The sequence below is a fragment of the Oncorhynchus masou genome, chromosome 30 (assembly GCF_036934945.1).
Source record: "Oncorhynchus masou masou isolate Uvic2021 chromosome 30, UVic_Omas_1.1, whole genome shotgun sequence".
NCBI lineage: Eukaryota > Metazoa > Chordata > Actinopteri > Salmoniformes > Salmonidae > Oncorhynchus > Oncorhynchus masou.
The window spans coordinates 52,854,025-52,870,431 of NC_088241.1; the positions used below are offsets into that span (position 1 = coordinate 52,854,025).

The following is a 16,407-nucleotide window of genomic DNA, read 5'->3' on the forward strand; positions in this document are numbered from 1 at the left end:
CTACCGTTCAAAAGTTTGGGGTAACTTAGAAATGTCCTTGTTTTTGAAAGAAAAACACATTTTCTGTCCATTTAAAATGGCATCAAATTGATCAGAAATACAGTGTAGACATTGTTAATGTTGTAAATGACCATTGTAGCTGGAAACGGCAGATTTCTTAAAATGGAATATCTATATAGGCGTACAGAGGCCTATTATCAGCAACCATCACTCCTGTGTTCCAATGGCACGTTGTGTTAGCTAATCCAAGTTTATCATTTTAAAAGGCTAATTGATCATTAGAAAACCCTTTTGCAATTATGTTAGGCCAGCTGAAAACTATTGTCCTGATTAAAGAAGCAATTAAACTGGCCTTCCTTAGACTAGTTGAGTATCTGGAGCATCAGCATTTGTGGGTTCGATTAAGGCTCAACATGGCCAGAAACAAAGACCTTTCTTCTGAAACTCATCAGTCTATTCTTGTTCTGAGAAATGAAGGCTATTCCATGCGAGAAATTTCCAAGAAACTGAAGATCTGGTACAATGCTGATGTGTGATTAGTTTCATATCAAGGTTCCATATCTAATGTCTAATCTCTCCTTTCTCTGCTACATAGTTAGATCATCGTTGTAATAGTTGTCGAAATCATCAAGTTTTTGTGAGCTTAGTATTTCTCTTTCACTGTGTGACAGCGTATTTGAATTGTCAAAATAAAATGGCGGTCAGTAATTCAGACCCTACTGTGTGACAGTGACTGAGTGTGGGTGCCTGTAATACTGAGTGTGAGTACGACTGTGTTTCAGGCAGAGGCCAAAATGGTGGAGGTGAGGACCGAACTGAGTGATGAGTATGGGAGGAGACTGGAGGAGAAGGAAGAAGGAATGAAACGGATAACCGAAGACCTGAATAATGTGAGGGAGAAACACACCTCTGCCAGGGATCAGGTGAGCGAGAGGAAGACGAGACAGAGTTTTGGAGTCGATTCAATTCAAGTAATTAAGAGGTTGAAAAGTACTCTTTGAAAAGTGCACATTATTTTCTATCTCCTCAAGTCTTCTGAACTGACTGAAATGGAATGGATTCCAATGCGGTTCAGCCAGCTGTCTCTAATGTATATTCAACACAACAATACTCCATCTCATCTCTAATGTATATTCAACACAACAATACTCCATCTCATCTCTAATGTATATTCAACACAACAATACTCCATCTCATCTCTAATGTATATTCAACACAACAATACTCCATCTCATCTCTAATGTATATTCAACACAACAATACTCCATCTCATCTCTAATGTATATTCAACACAACAATACTCCATCTCATCTCTAATGTATATTCAACACAACAATACTCCATCTCATCTCTAATGTATATTCAACACAACAATACTCCATCTCATCTCTAATGTATATTCAACACAACAATACTCCATCTCATCTCTAATGTATATTCAACACAACAATACTCCATCTCATCTCTAATGTATATTCAACACAACAATACTCCATCTCATCTCCATAGGCCATGCCATAGACAATAGGTCATATTTAGTGTTTACTAATATGCCATGTGTTTATCTCAAGGGCATACAGGCTCCATTGAAGCTCAAGCACATGTATACACATACACACTCAGCGAGAAGCAGGAGCACACACACCACTTGATCTGCATATCATTTGGTTTTTGGTTGAGTGCCAAGGTTCCATTGAGAGAGACCATCAAAGACAAGCACTCACCCGCTCCACCCCTCATACGCTCTCTCCCTCACACACCACCTGTAGCTCCGTCTCAACAGCGTGTGTTCGCGAACGCAAAGCAGCTGTGAAATCAGCACCTGTTTAATTCAATTAGCCATGTTAATGAATTCCTATCTGCTGCCAAAAGCAGCTCTAAAGAGCTCATTAGACAAATGACTTGTCTGTAGCAGCAGCTTCCCATCTCAACTGTTTCTTTATTATCTGATGGTGTGCGCCTACGCACTGCGTGTTGTGTCTGACAGTCTGAATAAGAGCAGCCGTATACAGTGTATCTCACTTCTGAACTGAGAAAGGTCACATGAAGGTTGTCCCGTGGGTAGACATAACCATACTCAGTGAGTTTCTAATCTCTTTTTTTATTAGATGGTAATTGTATCTCTGCTTGTTCTCGCCTCATACTTCTAACTTCTTATAGAAATGTTCTGGCTTCAAACCTTAATTCAATTATATTGGTCACCCCCTCTCTTTCTGTCTCTCTCTCTCTCTCTCTCTCTCTCTCTCTCTCTCTCTCTCTCTCTCTCTCTCTCTTTCTCTCTCTGTCTTTCTTTCTAAACCACACATTGTTCTCTACCTATTCATTTTAATCCTAAATACAGGATAGACTTCAGCCAATCAAGGATTTGCCCAAGCCGCTCTCCTCCTCCTCCTCCTCCTCCTCCTCCACTTTGATAGAGAGAACGTAGGACAGTGAAAGAAAAGGAGAGGGAGGAAGAGAGGAAAGGGGAGGTGGGAACCCACTTTGATTGCAGAAGTAATGAGTCCATTCTAGTCCTCCTCAGATTGGTCTCTCTCTCCATAGAGGCTAGATAATATGATCGTTCACATTTAAGCACCTTCGTTTGAACAAATTCACAAATCTCATATTCTTTTGGGAGTTCCCAACTTCCTGCCTATGCCTTCAGAGAATTGAGACCTGAGATTGGGAAATGTGAAGTTTTAATAATTTGGATGTGCTGGATTTAAGATGAGGAAAATGACTTTGGCCATATCATCAAAGGCAGTATTGATATGGATGAGTGATGTAACAGAATCAGAGTTAAAGCTAAAAAGGTTCCAGTTTTATTCTGATAGTTATAAAGACCTTGACGGAAGTAAGTAAGTATTGTTAATGTGGTCATTCGAAAGCAGGTTCAAACCTTGGCAAATTCAGCTCTTTCTGGATAGAGAATAGGGTTTTCACATGTATATTCCTAGTAAGTAAGTATTTGTAACTAAGGATGTGTTTTTATTGTGTGTGTGTGAGTGAGTGCGTGTGTGCGTGCGTGTGTGTGTGAGTGCGTGTGTGAGTGCGTGTGTGTGTGTGCGTGTGTGTGTGCGTGCGTGTGTGTGTGCGTGCGTGTGTGTGTGTGTGCGTGTGTGTGTGAGTGCGTGTGCATGTGTGTGTGTTGGAGGAGCAGCTGAAGGAGTTATAGCGTCACTGGCGGCTCACTCACTCACCTCACACAACCAACAGGAAATACTCACAGGTGTGTGTGTGTGTGTGTGTGCGTGTGCACCAGGGTTGGGATCAATACCATTTCAATTTCAGAAGTACACTGAAATTCCAATTCTCCTCAATGGTTTTCAATGAGGAAAATGTGGAATTGGAATTTCGTTTACTTTTTGAAATGATATTGATCCCAACCTTGGTGCGCACGCACACACACACACACACACAAACGCACACACTGGTGTGTGTGTGCATCTGTGTGTTTACCCCCTAACTCTCTCTCCCTCTAGTTGAGGAGTACAGAGGGTATTCTCCAGTCTCTGAGGATGCAGCTACAGGACAGAGACAGTCAGCTGGAGAATGCTACTAACAAGGCATGTTACAACACAACTTTACTGTCATCGCTATAGTACTATGGCCAATGCATGTCAATGTTCATCATATCTTCAAGAAAACAACAGATCTGATCTTAGTTTTTGTTATTTTGCTCTCTCATATCTCAATAGAAATGTTAGAATATGTAAATAGAATGTATTTTCATGATCAGTGTTGTGTTTTCCAGATCTTTACACTAAAGACTTCTCTGAAGGAGGCTGAGGAGAGTTGTGTGGCTGCTAAGACAGAGGTCCAGACTCAGACGACACTACTGGAGGAGATGAGCAGAGAACTGGGGAGACTCACACTGGCTCAGAATAAATCTGTGGAAGAGGTGTGTGTGCCTCTGCACACACACCATTTCCTGTGTGTTTTGGCTGGTGCTCAGTGATCAGTCACAGTGATAATGAAACTTTCTCTGTCAGTCTGTAACTGGGAGCTCCAGTCTGTCTGCTGCTGGATGCTGCTAGCCAAGTCAAATTAATTACAGTGTTGCATGAGCTCTGTGTTAGATTAGCTATGGGAGGAGGAGGCTAGACAGACAATGAACACACACACACACACACACACCAGGAGTGCAACCTCTGTCTGGTCTACTACTATAGTCTCTGTTGGTCTGAGTGTGCAGCTAGCTAACCTCAAACTTGTGTGTGTGTGTGTGTGTGTGTGTGTGTGTGTGTGTGTGTGTGTGTGTGTGTGTGTGTGTGTGTGTGTGTGTGTGTGTGTGTGTGTGTGTGTGTGTGTGTGTGTGTAGGTGAATGAGCGTGGGGAGATGCTGAGACACATGAAGCAGGACCTGTCTGCACTGAAGGCCACTCAGGACTCACTAAAGAGAACCCTCAGTATGAAGGAACAACACACACACCAGCTAACACACGACAACACACACCTCCGACAAAACCTGGACACGCTAAAGAACAAGGTAACACACACGCGCACTAAACCAGTGTCCCCTTCTTTTAATCAAATCAGTGAAGGGTGACAGGGAATTCAGCTCATTTCTATTTTCCTCTACACTTAATCACCTCCTCCTCCTCCTCCTCCTCCTCTCCATATTTAATAATTCTATAATTTCATCCATCTTACCTCCATTGAGGATTTGGTCCCTGTTCAAATGAAGGACCTACTTTGCTGATTTCAATATAACTTAGATATAGAGGGAATCTCTCTCTCTGTCTGTATAATGGCGATAAAGTAATGAATGACAACATTAGATGATATTAATGATTCATATAATTGACTTCAGGTTTTTCCTCTGACCTCTACATGATGTATTTTTGTCATTGTTTCACTTGCTCAACGCTAATGTGGTTTTATGGTAATGTAACCCATATGTCCATGTGTCCACCAAACAATGACTTGCTACTATGACTTTAAAGAAGTGACCATTTAGTCATGTATAACTTGCATCGTCTCCTGTCAGATCTGTCTGATAACTCACAACCACTCATGGGATAGCTAAAAAGAAGGTCGGCTACAATATGCTGTCCTATTCGAAACGTTACCAAGGTGACATCGTCCACTGAATTCCCCTTTCATCCTCTAAAGGGTCAGAGTTAATCTTGCCCAAAGCTATAAAGCTGTAGCTAATATTGACGTTTTTATTTTTGCGAGCAAGTCTTAACTACCTAATTCTACATCCAGCTAAGGTGTTTTTTTGGTGGTAGTGTCAGTATTTATGAAATGTGAAAATGTACACGAAAATTAGCTAGCTAACACATTAGTGTCTGCTTGCTGGCAGAACCAGTTTCAAATCAATCCATATGAAATGGAATGCGGACTCTAACAATGCCTGTTTACACAGTCAATGATGAATACTCCCTCTTGCTAGCTGAAGTTGTAATGCACAAATGAGTTTATGATATCTGTTCTGCCGTGATTAGTGCTCCAAGTTCTACAGCACAGCTGACTGTTCTCTGCCATGTTATTGTGTTGGCCAAATGTTACAAAGTAGCGAGGCACAGTGCCAGATATCAGATACATGCTGATTTCTGAGAACCAACAGCCCTATAACTTTGGTGCCTTACAACTTCATCAACAAGATGGCTAACTAGCTACCGTATGGCCATTCAAACAAGCTTGCATTAAGCTGCTAGCTGGAACATTTTTTGCCAGTGCGTCATAACTACCAGGAGCGAGCTCTAGAAGATGACTTCCATGTCCTCAAAGATAGATTGGTTGAGGGACGAGTTTTGCGTAGGAGTGATGTGATCTGATGTAAGACAATGGTATAACTTGATAAACATTTCCTGTTCTGACCTCGACGCCAGTTCCACTGCTTTTTAAAATTGTTACCCTCTAATCAGGGACTTTTTTAGACCTGGGACACCAGATGAGTGCAACGTATTATCACATAGAACAGAAAACCAACAGGCCCCAGATCTCCAGGGTAGGATTTGATATTCCTGCACTATACACGAGTGCACATGCGTCAAACTCATTCCACGAAGGGCCGAGTTTCTGCTGGTTTTCGCTCTTCCCTTGCACTTGATTGATGAATTAAGGTCACTAATTAGTAAGGAACTCCAATCACCTGATTGTCTAGATTCTTAATGGAAAGGAAAAATCAAAAACTATCAGACACTAGGCCCTCCATGGAATGAGTTTAACACATTGGCACTAGTGTGTGGACCCTAGTGGGTTGTAGTCAATTCCTACTTTAGACAAGGCAAGACAGATTGCTTCATATCTAGCTGACCCGCATCATTCCATGCAGAGAGAGTAATACAGTGATTAGCTTCCTAACCCAGCTAGAGGTCTTGGACCGGGCTTAACTAGCACCAACACAGCTCTTTATTGGGCCAGTCAAACCGTTCCCACCGGACCTCCAACACCACTGCAACAACTGCTAGTCATTGTCATGTAGAACGGCACCGGAGAGGATGGCTGACGTTTTACTTGCTCCCAACCAATTAGTTTTTTTTTGCATTGTTTGTAACTTATTTTGTACATAATGTTGCTGCTACCCTCTCTTATGACCAATAATAACTTCTGGACATCAGAACAGCGATTACGAACCACGAACTGGTAGAAGCTTTTTCCTTTAACGAGTCCAACGTGAAGGATATACTGCTTTCCCGGGAACAGGCCCAAATCCCCTTCATTTGCGTGAAGAGAAGACGGAGAAAAAGGGGCCGGAGGTTGGGCTGCCTTCTGAAAATTCGTAGGCGAGCGAGTAAACCCCCACTGCCATCTGTTCTATTGGCAAACATGCAGTCATTGGAAAATAAAATCAATGACCTACTAGCAAGATTAAACTACCAATGGGACATTAAAAACTGCAAAAACGTATGTTTCACCGAGTTGTGGCTGATCGATGACATGAGCAACGTACAGCTGGCGGCTTTTACACTGTATCGGTAGGATGGAACAGCAGCCTTTGGTAAGACGAGGGGTAACGGTCTATGTATTTTTGTAAACAACAGCTGGTGCACGATATCTAAGGAAGTCTCAAGGTTTTTGCTCGCCTGCGGTAGAGCATCTCGTGATAAGCTGTAGACCACACTATCTACTGAGAGTTATCTGTTTTTTTCGTAGCTGTTTACATACCACCACAGTAAGAGGGTGGCACTAAAACCGCACTCAATGAGCTGTAAACCGCCATAAGCAAACAGGATAACACTCATCCAGAGGCGGCACTCCTAGTGGCCTGGGACTGTAATGCAGGGAAACTTAAATTCGTTTTACCAAATTTCCACCAGCATGTTAAATGTGCAACCAGAAGGAAATAAACTCTAGACCACTTTACTTCACATATAGAGACGCGTACAAAGCTCTCCCTCGCCCTCCATTTGGCAAATCTGACTATAATTCTATCGTCCTGATTCCTTCTTACAAGCTAAAATTTAAGCTGGATGCACCAATGACTCGGTCAATACAAAAGTGGTCAGATGAAGCCGATGCTAAGCTACATGACTGTTTTGCTATCACAGTCTGGAATATGTTCTGAGATTCTTCCGATGGCATTGAGGAGTACACCACATCAGTCACTGGCTTCATCAATAAGTGCATCGATGACGTCATCCCCCACAGTGACTGTACGTACATACTCCAACCAGAAGCCATGGATTACAGGCAACATCCGCACTGAGCTAAAGGGTAGAGCTGCTGCTTTCAAGGAGCGAGACTCTAATGTGGAAGCTACTAAGAAATCCTGCTATGCCCATCAAACAGGCAAAGCGTCAATACAGGGCTAAGATTGAATCGGACTACACCAGCTCCAACGCTTGTCGGATGTGGCAGGGCTTAAAAACTATTACAGACTATAAAGAGAAGTACAGCCAAAGGGCTGCCCAGTGACACAAGCCTACCAGACGAGCTAAATTACTTCTATGCTCGCTTTGAGGCAAGTAACACTGAAACATGCATGAGAGCATCAGCTGTTCCAGACGGCTGTGTGATCACGCTCTCCGCAGCCGATGTGAGCAAGACCTTGAAAGAGGTCAACATTCAGAACGACGCAGGGCCAGACGGATTGCCAGGACGTGTACTCCGAGCATGCGCTGACCAACTGGCAATTGTCTTCACTGACATTTTAAACCTCTCCCTGTCTGAGTCAATGTGTTTCAAGAAGACCACCATAGTCCCTGTGCTCAAGAACACTAAAGTGACCTGCCTAAATGACTACCGACCCTCACGTCTGTAGCCATGAAGTGCTTTGAAAGGCTGGTTGTGGCTCACATCCACACCGTTATCCCAGAAACCCTGGACCCAGTCCAATTTGCATACCGCCCTAACAAATCCACAGATGATGCCATCTTTATTGCACTCCACACTGCCCTTTCCCACCTGGACAAAAGGATCACCTACGTGACAATGCTATTCATTGACTACAGCTCATTGTTCAATAACATAGTACCCTCAGAGCTCATTATAAAGCTAAGGATCCTGGGACTAAACACCTCCTTCTGCTACTGGATCCTGGACTTCCTGACGGGACAACCCCAGGTGGTAAGGGTAGGTAACAACAAATCTGCCACACTGATCCTCAACACAAGGCCCCTTCAGGGGTGCGTGCTCAGTCCCCTCCTGTACTCCCTGTACTCCCTCATGACTACTCCCTCCCTCATGTTTTTAAGATCCTCCTTCTTTCTTTGTCTCTCTATTCCTCTCTCTTTCTCACTCTCTCCCCCCCTCTCTCTCTCTCTCTCCCTCTCTCTCTTGCTCTCTCGCTCTCTCCCCCTCTCCACCCCCCCTCTCCCCCCCCTCTCTCTCTCTCTCTCTCTCTCTCTCTCTCTCCCTCTCTCTCTCCCCCTCTCCCCCCCCCCTCCCCCCCTCTCTCTTTCTCTCCCTCTCTCTCTCCCCCTCTCTGTCTCTGCCCCTCCCAGCTCCTGGTTAGTGAGGACAGGGTGTGTACTCTGTCAGTAGAGCTGGATGAGTTGAAGATCGGTCTGGGTAAAGAGAGAGATCAGTGTCAGCATCTCCAGGACCAGGTTTTACAGCAGAGTCAGGATCTGGTGCGGGCCAACAACACACTCACTGACACACGCAGAGCTGCTGGCAGGAAGGTAACACAGAGGCGAGAAACACATGTTTTATTTCCCGCTCTCTTTTTCACCTTTTGTCTTCCTCCCTCTCCCCCATCTCTCTTCCTCCCTCTCCCCCATCTCTCTTCCTCCCTCTCCCCCATCTCTCTTCCTCTCTCTTCCCCATCTCTCTTCCTCTCTCTACCCCATCTCTCTTCCTCCCTCTACTCCATCTCTCTTCCTCCCTCTACCCCATCTCTCTTCCTCCCTCTACCCCATCTCTCTTCCTCCCTCTACCCCATCTCTCTTCCTCTCTCTACCCCATCTCTCTTCCTCCCTCTCCCCCATCTCCCTCTTTCTCCCTCTCCCCATCTCTCTCTACCTCCATCTCCCTCTTCCTCCCTCTACCCCATCTCTCTTCCTCCCTCTACCCCATCTCTCTTCCTCCCTCTACCCCATCTCTCTCTCTTCCTCCCTCTCCCCCATCTCTCTCTTTCTCCCTTTCTCCCTTTCTCCCTCTCTACATAGTCAAATAGCAATAATGACTGTGTGCGATTGTCATGTGTAGATCAGTAGCATTAACAGTGCAGACAACAGTACTTCTCAGCTAGAAGGCTCTGCAGCACATCTGGCTCTGTTTTACTGACCAAACCTACCTATGATCTCATGCGTGCAGGCGCGCACACACTGCTACTGCAGCTCTGCCACTGACCACTTCCTGTCCTGCATGCACGCGCGCACACACTGCTACTGCAGCTCTGCCACTGACCACTTCCTGTCCTGCATGCACGCGCGCACACACTGCTACTGCAGCTCTGCCACTGACCACTTCCTGTCCTGCATGCACGCGCGCACACACTGCTACTGCAGCTTTGCCACTGACCACTTCCTGTCCTGCATGCACGCGCGCACACACTGCTACTGCAGCTTTGCCACTGACCACTTCCTTTCCTGCATGCACGCGCGCACACACTGCTACTGCAGCTTTGCCACTGACCACTTCCTGTCCTGCATGCACGCGCGCACACACTGCTACTGCAGCTTTGCCACTGACCACTTCCTGTCCTGCATGCACGCGCGCACACACTGCTACTGCAGCTCTGCCACTGACCACTTCCTGTCCTGCATGCACGCGCGCACACACTGCTACTGCAGCTCTGCCACTGACCACTTCCTGTCCTGCATGCACGCGCGCACACACTGCTACTGCAGCTTTGCCACTGACCACTTCCTGTCCTGCATGCACGCGCGCACACACTGCTACTGCAGCTTTGCCACTGACCACTTCCTTTCCTGCATGCACGCGCGCACACACTGCTACTGCAGCTCTGCCACTGACCATTTCCTAACCCTGCATGTGTGTGCGCGTGTGTGTGTGTCAGAAGAATTCTCCCGAACAATAACATTTTCTGTTCCCTAAACGTCCTAACATGAGTACAGCTGAACAAATAGACTAAACACTTTCTTCCCTTCATCTGAAACCTCATCCATCGTCCCCCCCTCTCTCTTTATCCCCCCCGTCTCGCTCTCTCTCTTTCTTCTTCTCTTGATACAGAAGTGATGTGTTTTGATAGATTCTCCCAGCTCCTTGATGATAGTAATGAGACAGGCTTTAACCGAAGACAGGTCATGTTTCAGTGTTTTATTTGGCACTACCAAATTATTATACTCTGTAATGTCTTTAGACATTGTTATGAACAGAATCCAACAAGAGGCTAGCTTATCTTTTTACTTTCCTTTTTCTGTCGCTACATCCTTTTCCCTCTATTTCTGTCTCTCTGTGTCTCTCTCTCTCTTTCTCTGTCTCTCATCCTTTTCCCTCTATTTCTGTCTCTCTCGGCCTCTCTGTCTCTCTCTGTCTCTCTGTCTCTCTCGGCCTCTCTGTCTCTCTCTGTCTCTCTGTCTCACTCGGCCTCTCTATCTCTCTCGGCCTCTCTGTCTCTCTGTCTCTCTCGGCCTCTCTGTCTCTCTCGGCCTCTCTGTCTCTCTCGCTCTCTGTCTCCCTCCTCTCTCTCTTTCTGTCTCTCGCTCTCTGTCTCCCTCCTCTCCATCGTCTCTTTATTTTTCTCTCTCCCCCTCTGCTCCTTTCCTCTTGATCGTGTTGCTGCCCGTCAGTGGGGATTCTCTGTCAGTGAGTGACAAGCTCAAAATGGTGTGTGCAGTGAAGTGGGTGGAGTATGAGACGTACTAAAACACAGTGTGATCTGATTGATATAGAAATACCTTCCATATCAGAGGCCCCCTCCCAGAAACCACTGGGATGCCCCCCCCCCCCACACACACATTGGAATGCTTCACTCCAAAGTATTTCTTTTTCAAGAAGTTGTCTGTGATTGACCCAGTTTTAGGAAGGAGAATATATTTTGACGGGATGTCTGTTTTGACATAACATCCTCTTGTGGTTATCTGTAAAGATCCTGCCTGTCACATATTACAATGGGAATAACACACACCCACATACATACACATACACACCCACACACATACACACAGAGCTGTTTTTATGAGACACTGTGGAGGACTTCAACATGTTTGCTGGATGGGATTTTTTTAGCTACTTATTCATTGTGTGTGTGTGTGTGTGTGCGCGCCACTCCATCATGTGAGAGAGTTGGTCATGAGAGGAGCCTGAAGGTCGTGGAGCCATCTTAACTTCATCAATCTGAATGACAGTTACAAACCAGGGAGAGAGAGAATGGAAGAGAGTGAAAGATAGAAGATAACAGCGTGTGTTTGGTACATCGCCATAAAAGAGGCCCTGATGTGCTGTGCTGTTTGTCTTTTCGTCGGTGTGTGTTTGGCTGTAAATGCTCCTTTCACCTCAACACTCTGACTGGAACTAATATCTCATATAGAAAGGCCCTTCTCTCTCTCTCTCTCTCTCACGTTCACTCTTTCACTTCCGCTGCAAAAGATTGAAGATCTTACTGAAAGGAGAGAGGACACGTAGACACACACAGACACACACACAGACACGTACACACACATACACACACACACACACACACACACACACACACACACACACACACACACACACACACACACACACACACACACACACACACACACAGAGGAGCCGAAACAACACGTACGTACACACACACACACACACACCCCATAACCCTATTCAGCATATAAAGTGGGTTATTATAGAGGACCATCCATAGCTAGGTAACACAAATAAAAGCCAGACACACACTCAAGAGAGAAACGTAAACTACTTATAAATGTTTATCATCCATCAATCCATCACAATACCTACAGATACAAACACTAATTACCAACAGAAAATACCCTTTATTCATAGTATTTTAGTAGACAGAAAACACATTTGTGGCTTTGTCTTTGGAAAACCAACACGTTGTTGATGGGATGTCATTAGTTGAAGGAGTTGGTTTGATTCTGTTTGCCTCACTTGTCATTTGTGTATATTTGTAAGTGGATGGAAAGCAAACTGTTGGATTATTTCAAGTATGTGACATATTGAAATGTGTTTTTATGTATGTCTGTGTGTGTGTCTGCAGATCCACAAGAAGGACAGCAAGCTGTCTGTGTTATTGAAGGAGCTAGCAGAGGTTAGAAATAACTTCTCAGACTGTAAAAAAGAGGTAAGTACAATAGTAATTCACACCTCAAAGTAACATGTCTTTTTAAACAGTTATTGTAGGGCAGCTGACACCAATATGTTCTGTCCAGTTGCTCAGTAGAGAGTCTGCATTGGCAAAACAGCAGGAGGAGACGGCTCAGCTGAGATCCAAGATGGAGGACTGTTCCCTTCAATGTTCAGCTCTGAACAGGGAGAAAGAGAGACTGGAGACAAACCTCACACTTACTAACCAGAAACACTGCACCGCACAAGGAGAGGTGGGTCTGTTCGGTAGTGTGTGTACAACACCATCTCCTAAAACCCTTCCTTGTTGTGTGTGTGTCTAAAACCAGGTGTGTTCCAGGTGATTCTACAGTTGAGGACAGAGCTGAGTAAAGCGGAGCAGAAGTATCTAGGGACACAGGAGGAGGTGAGAGACGACATTTCAGATCTCTAATTGGTCTATATGTATTTCAACACCTTTTGTGTACGTGTACACACTGTCTGTCTGTGTGTGTGTGTCCCTCAGCTGGCCATGCTGGAGGCTGAGGTCAGCCGTCTGAACCAGAAGGTCAAGGGTCAACAGGAAGAGGCGTGTCTTCTCAGGCAGATGGTCAGAGAGGGGGAGGGGCTTAGAGACCAGGAAGTGATGGAACGACAACAGATACAGAACGCACTCTGTATCGCACAGCAACAGGTACAGACAGACAGACAGACAGACAGACACACAGACACACAGACACACACAGTAACCCCCTCCTCTGTGTCCAGGTGAAGTCCCAGAACATGTCTATAGAGCAGCTAACATCTGATCTAGACTCAATGAAACAGAACCACAGAGCCGACACAGAGCGCTGGAGCCACAGGCACTTCCTGCTCAGCAGCCAATTAGAGCAGGCTTCCTCTGAGCTAAGCCGATCCCAGGCCGAGGTCAGAGAGCGCAGGTCAGAGGTCACAGAGCTGAGGGGAAAGCTCCAACTGGCAGAGGAGGTATACCAGGAGGCTCTGGAGAAGGTGAGGAGTATGTCCAGAGGTGAGAAGTGGGGTGTATCTGATTTACATTTACTGTATAACTGATCAACTAAATGTGTTTCACATCACTAGCACACCAAACAACAATAGTCATCTTGTGGTAAGAACATCACTGATTCTCTCATCATAGTCAAAGCAGGATGAAGTGCATAGTTGAGCTGAAGAGAGTTAAAGCATTGGGAAAAACAACATGTGATTATGGACACAAATAGACACAGACCCGTCCGTTCTACAGGACACTATCAGTTCTACAAGCAGGTCTGAAAGGTCACTATGATGTGTGGAGTTTTCCTCTGGACCACAAGCTCCTGATTACACTCACAACAATATCACAGCACTTCTGTTACCCTCATTGTATGTCGCTTATCAAACAGCTATGTTCTTCGACTTCGATTAAAAACGTACAAAATGGAATGGTTTGAATTAGGGATGGGCATCTTTGACGGGGGTGGGGGCCTCAGACGATCTAAACTCCTCATGAGGGTTGCAGTGTCTCGCGGGTCTGGGTACCCACATCCATACCCACATGTATTCAGAGCCAGCACTAGCCTTTTGGGGGCCAGAAGCCAAACTGTGTTGTGTTAATGGGGACCCCCCCGGTCAGTAATTTGACCATGATCACTTCAAGTTTAGATAGCTGGGCACTAGACTAACTTACCAATCTATAAATGTTATCTGACATGGGCTAATTGAGTGATGATCAGTGACTGGCATATCAAGAGAACTGCTGATGTACAAACAAATGTGAAAATTGCACCTTGTGTGTTTTTACTATTCTAACGTGCAACAGTAAGTTGAAATCCAGACTGATCCGAAGACCTGCAAAAGGGGTGTCATTTGCCCATCTCTTCTTTAAATGAATTTGGGTGTGTACAGTATGTGTGAACAGTATATGGGTGTGTACAGTATGTGTGTACAGTATGTGTGAACAGTATACGGGTGTGTACAGTATGTGTGTACAGTATGTGTGAACAGTATACGGGTGTGTACAGTATGTGTGTACAGTATGTGTGAACAGTATACGGGTGTGTACAGTATGTGTGTACAGTATGTGTGAACAGTATACGGGTGTGTACAGTATGTGTGAACAGTATATGGGTGTGTACAGTATGTGTGAACAATATACGGGTGTGTACAGTATGTGTGAACAGTATACGGGTGTGTACAGTATGTGTGAACAGTATACGGGTGTGTACAGTATGTGTGAACAGTATACGGGTGTGTACAGTATGTGTGAACAGTATACGGGTGTGTACAGTATGTGTGAACAGTATACGGGTGTGTACAGTATGTGTGAACAGTATACGGGTGTGTACAGTATGTGTGAACAGTATACGGGTGTGTACAGTATGTGTGAACAGTATACGGGTGTGTACAGTATGTGTGAACAGTATACGGGTGTGTACAGTATGTGTGAACAGTATACGGGTGTGTACAGTATGTGTGAACAGTATACGGGTGTGTACAGTATGTGTGAACAGTATACGGGTGTGTACAGTATGTGTGAACAGTATAGGGGTGTGTACAGTATGTGTGAACAGTATAGGGGTGTGTACAGTATGTGTGAACAGTATAGGGGTGTGTACAGTATGTGTGAACAGTATAGGGGTGTGTACAGTATGTGTGAACAGTATAGGGGTGTGTACAGTATGTGTGAACAGTATAGGGGTGTGTACAGTATGTGTGAACAGTATAGGGGTGTGTACAGTATGTGTGAACAGTATAGGGGTGTGTACAGTATGTGTGAACAGTATAGGGGTGTGTACAGTATGTGTGAACAGTATAGGGGTGTGTACAGTATGTGTGAACAGTATAGGGGTGTGTACAGTATGTGTGAACAGTATAGGGGTGTGTACAGTATGTGTGAACAGTATAGGGGTGTGTACAGTATGTGTGAACAGTATAGGGGTGTGTACAGTATGTGTGAACAGTATAGGGGTGTGTACAGTATGTGTGAACAGTATAGGGGTGTGTACAGTATGTGTGAACAGTATAGGGGTGTGTACAGTATGTGTGAACAGTATAGGGGTGTGTACAGTATGTGTGAACAGTATAGGGGTGTGTACAGTGCGTGTGAACAGTATAGGGGTGTGTACAGTGCGTGTGAACAGTATAGGGGTGTGTACAGTGCGTGTGAACAGTATAGGGGTGTGTACAGTGCGTGTGAACAGTATAGGGGTGTGTACAGTGCGTGTGAACAGTATAGGGGGTGTGTACAGTGCGTGTGAACAGTATAGGGGTGTGTACAGTGCGTGTGAACAGTATAGGGGTGTGTACAGTGCGTGTGAACAGTATAGGGGTGTGTACAGTGCGTGTGAACAGTATAGGGGTGTGTACAGTGCGTGTGAACAGTATAGGGGTGTGTACAGTGCGTGTGAACAGTATAGGGGTGTGTACAGTGCGTGTGAACAGTATAGGGGTGTGTACAGTGCGTGTGAACAGTATAGGGGTGTGTACAGTGCGTGTGAACAGTATAGGGGTGTGTACAGTGCGTGTGAACAGTATAGGGGTGTGTACAGTGCGTGTGAACAGTATAGGGGTGTGTACAGTGCGTGTGAACAGTATAGGGGTGTGTACAGTGCGTGTGAACAGTATAGGGGTGTGTACAGTGCGTGTGAACAGTATAGGGGTGTGTACAGTGCGTGTGAACAGTATAGGGGTGTGTACAGTGCGTGTGAACAGTATAGGGGTGTGTACAGTGCGTGTGAACAGTATAGGGGTGTGTACAGTGCGTGTGAACAGTATAGGGGTGTGTACAGTGCGTGTGAACAG

General features: G+C 45.3%; 1 protein-coding gene across 2 annotated transcripts in view; it reads left to right on the plus strand.

Annotated features, from left to right (window-relative positions):
• LOC135522745 (trichohyalin-like) overlaps window positions 1-16,407 on the plus strand; it is a 152,645-nt gene that overhangs the window by 61,837 nt on the left and 74,401 nt on the right. For both annotated transcript variants that reach the window (XM_064949291.1, XM_064949292.1), the window contains 10 exons: window positions 783-923; window positions 3,465-3,548; window positions 3,737-3,883; window positions 4,304-4,471; window positions 8,877-9,056; window positions 12,542-12,625; window positions 12,714-12,881; window positions 12,968-13,033; window positions 13,133-13,300; window positions 13,375-13,617. In XM_064949291.1, coding sequence (XP_064805363.1) covers window positions 783-923; window positions 3,465-3,548; window positions 3,737-3,883; window positions 4,304-4,471; window positions 8,877-9,056; window positions 12,542-12,625; window positions 12,714-12,881; window positions 12,968-13,033; window positions 13,133-13,300; window positions 13,375-13,617 — 1,449 coding nt within the window. The remainder of the gene's footprint in view (window positions 1-782; window positions 924-3,464; window positions 3,549-3,736; window positions 3,884-4,303; window positions 4,472-8,876; window positions 9,057-12,541; window positions 12,626-12,713; window positions 12,882-12,967; window positions 13,034-13,132; window positions 13,301-13,374; window positions 13,618-16,407) is intronic.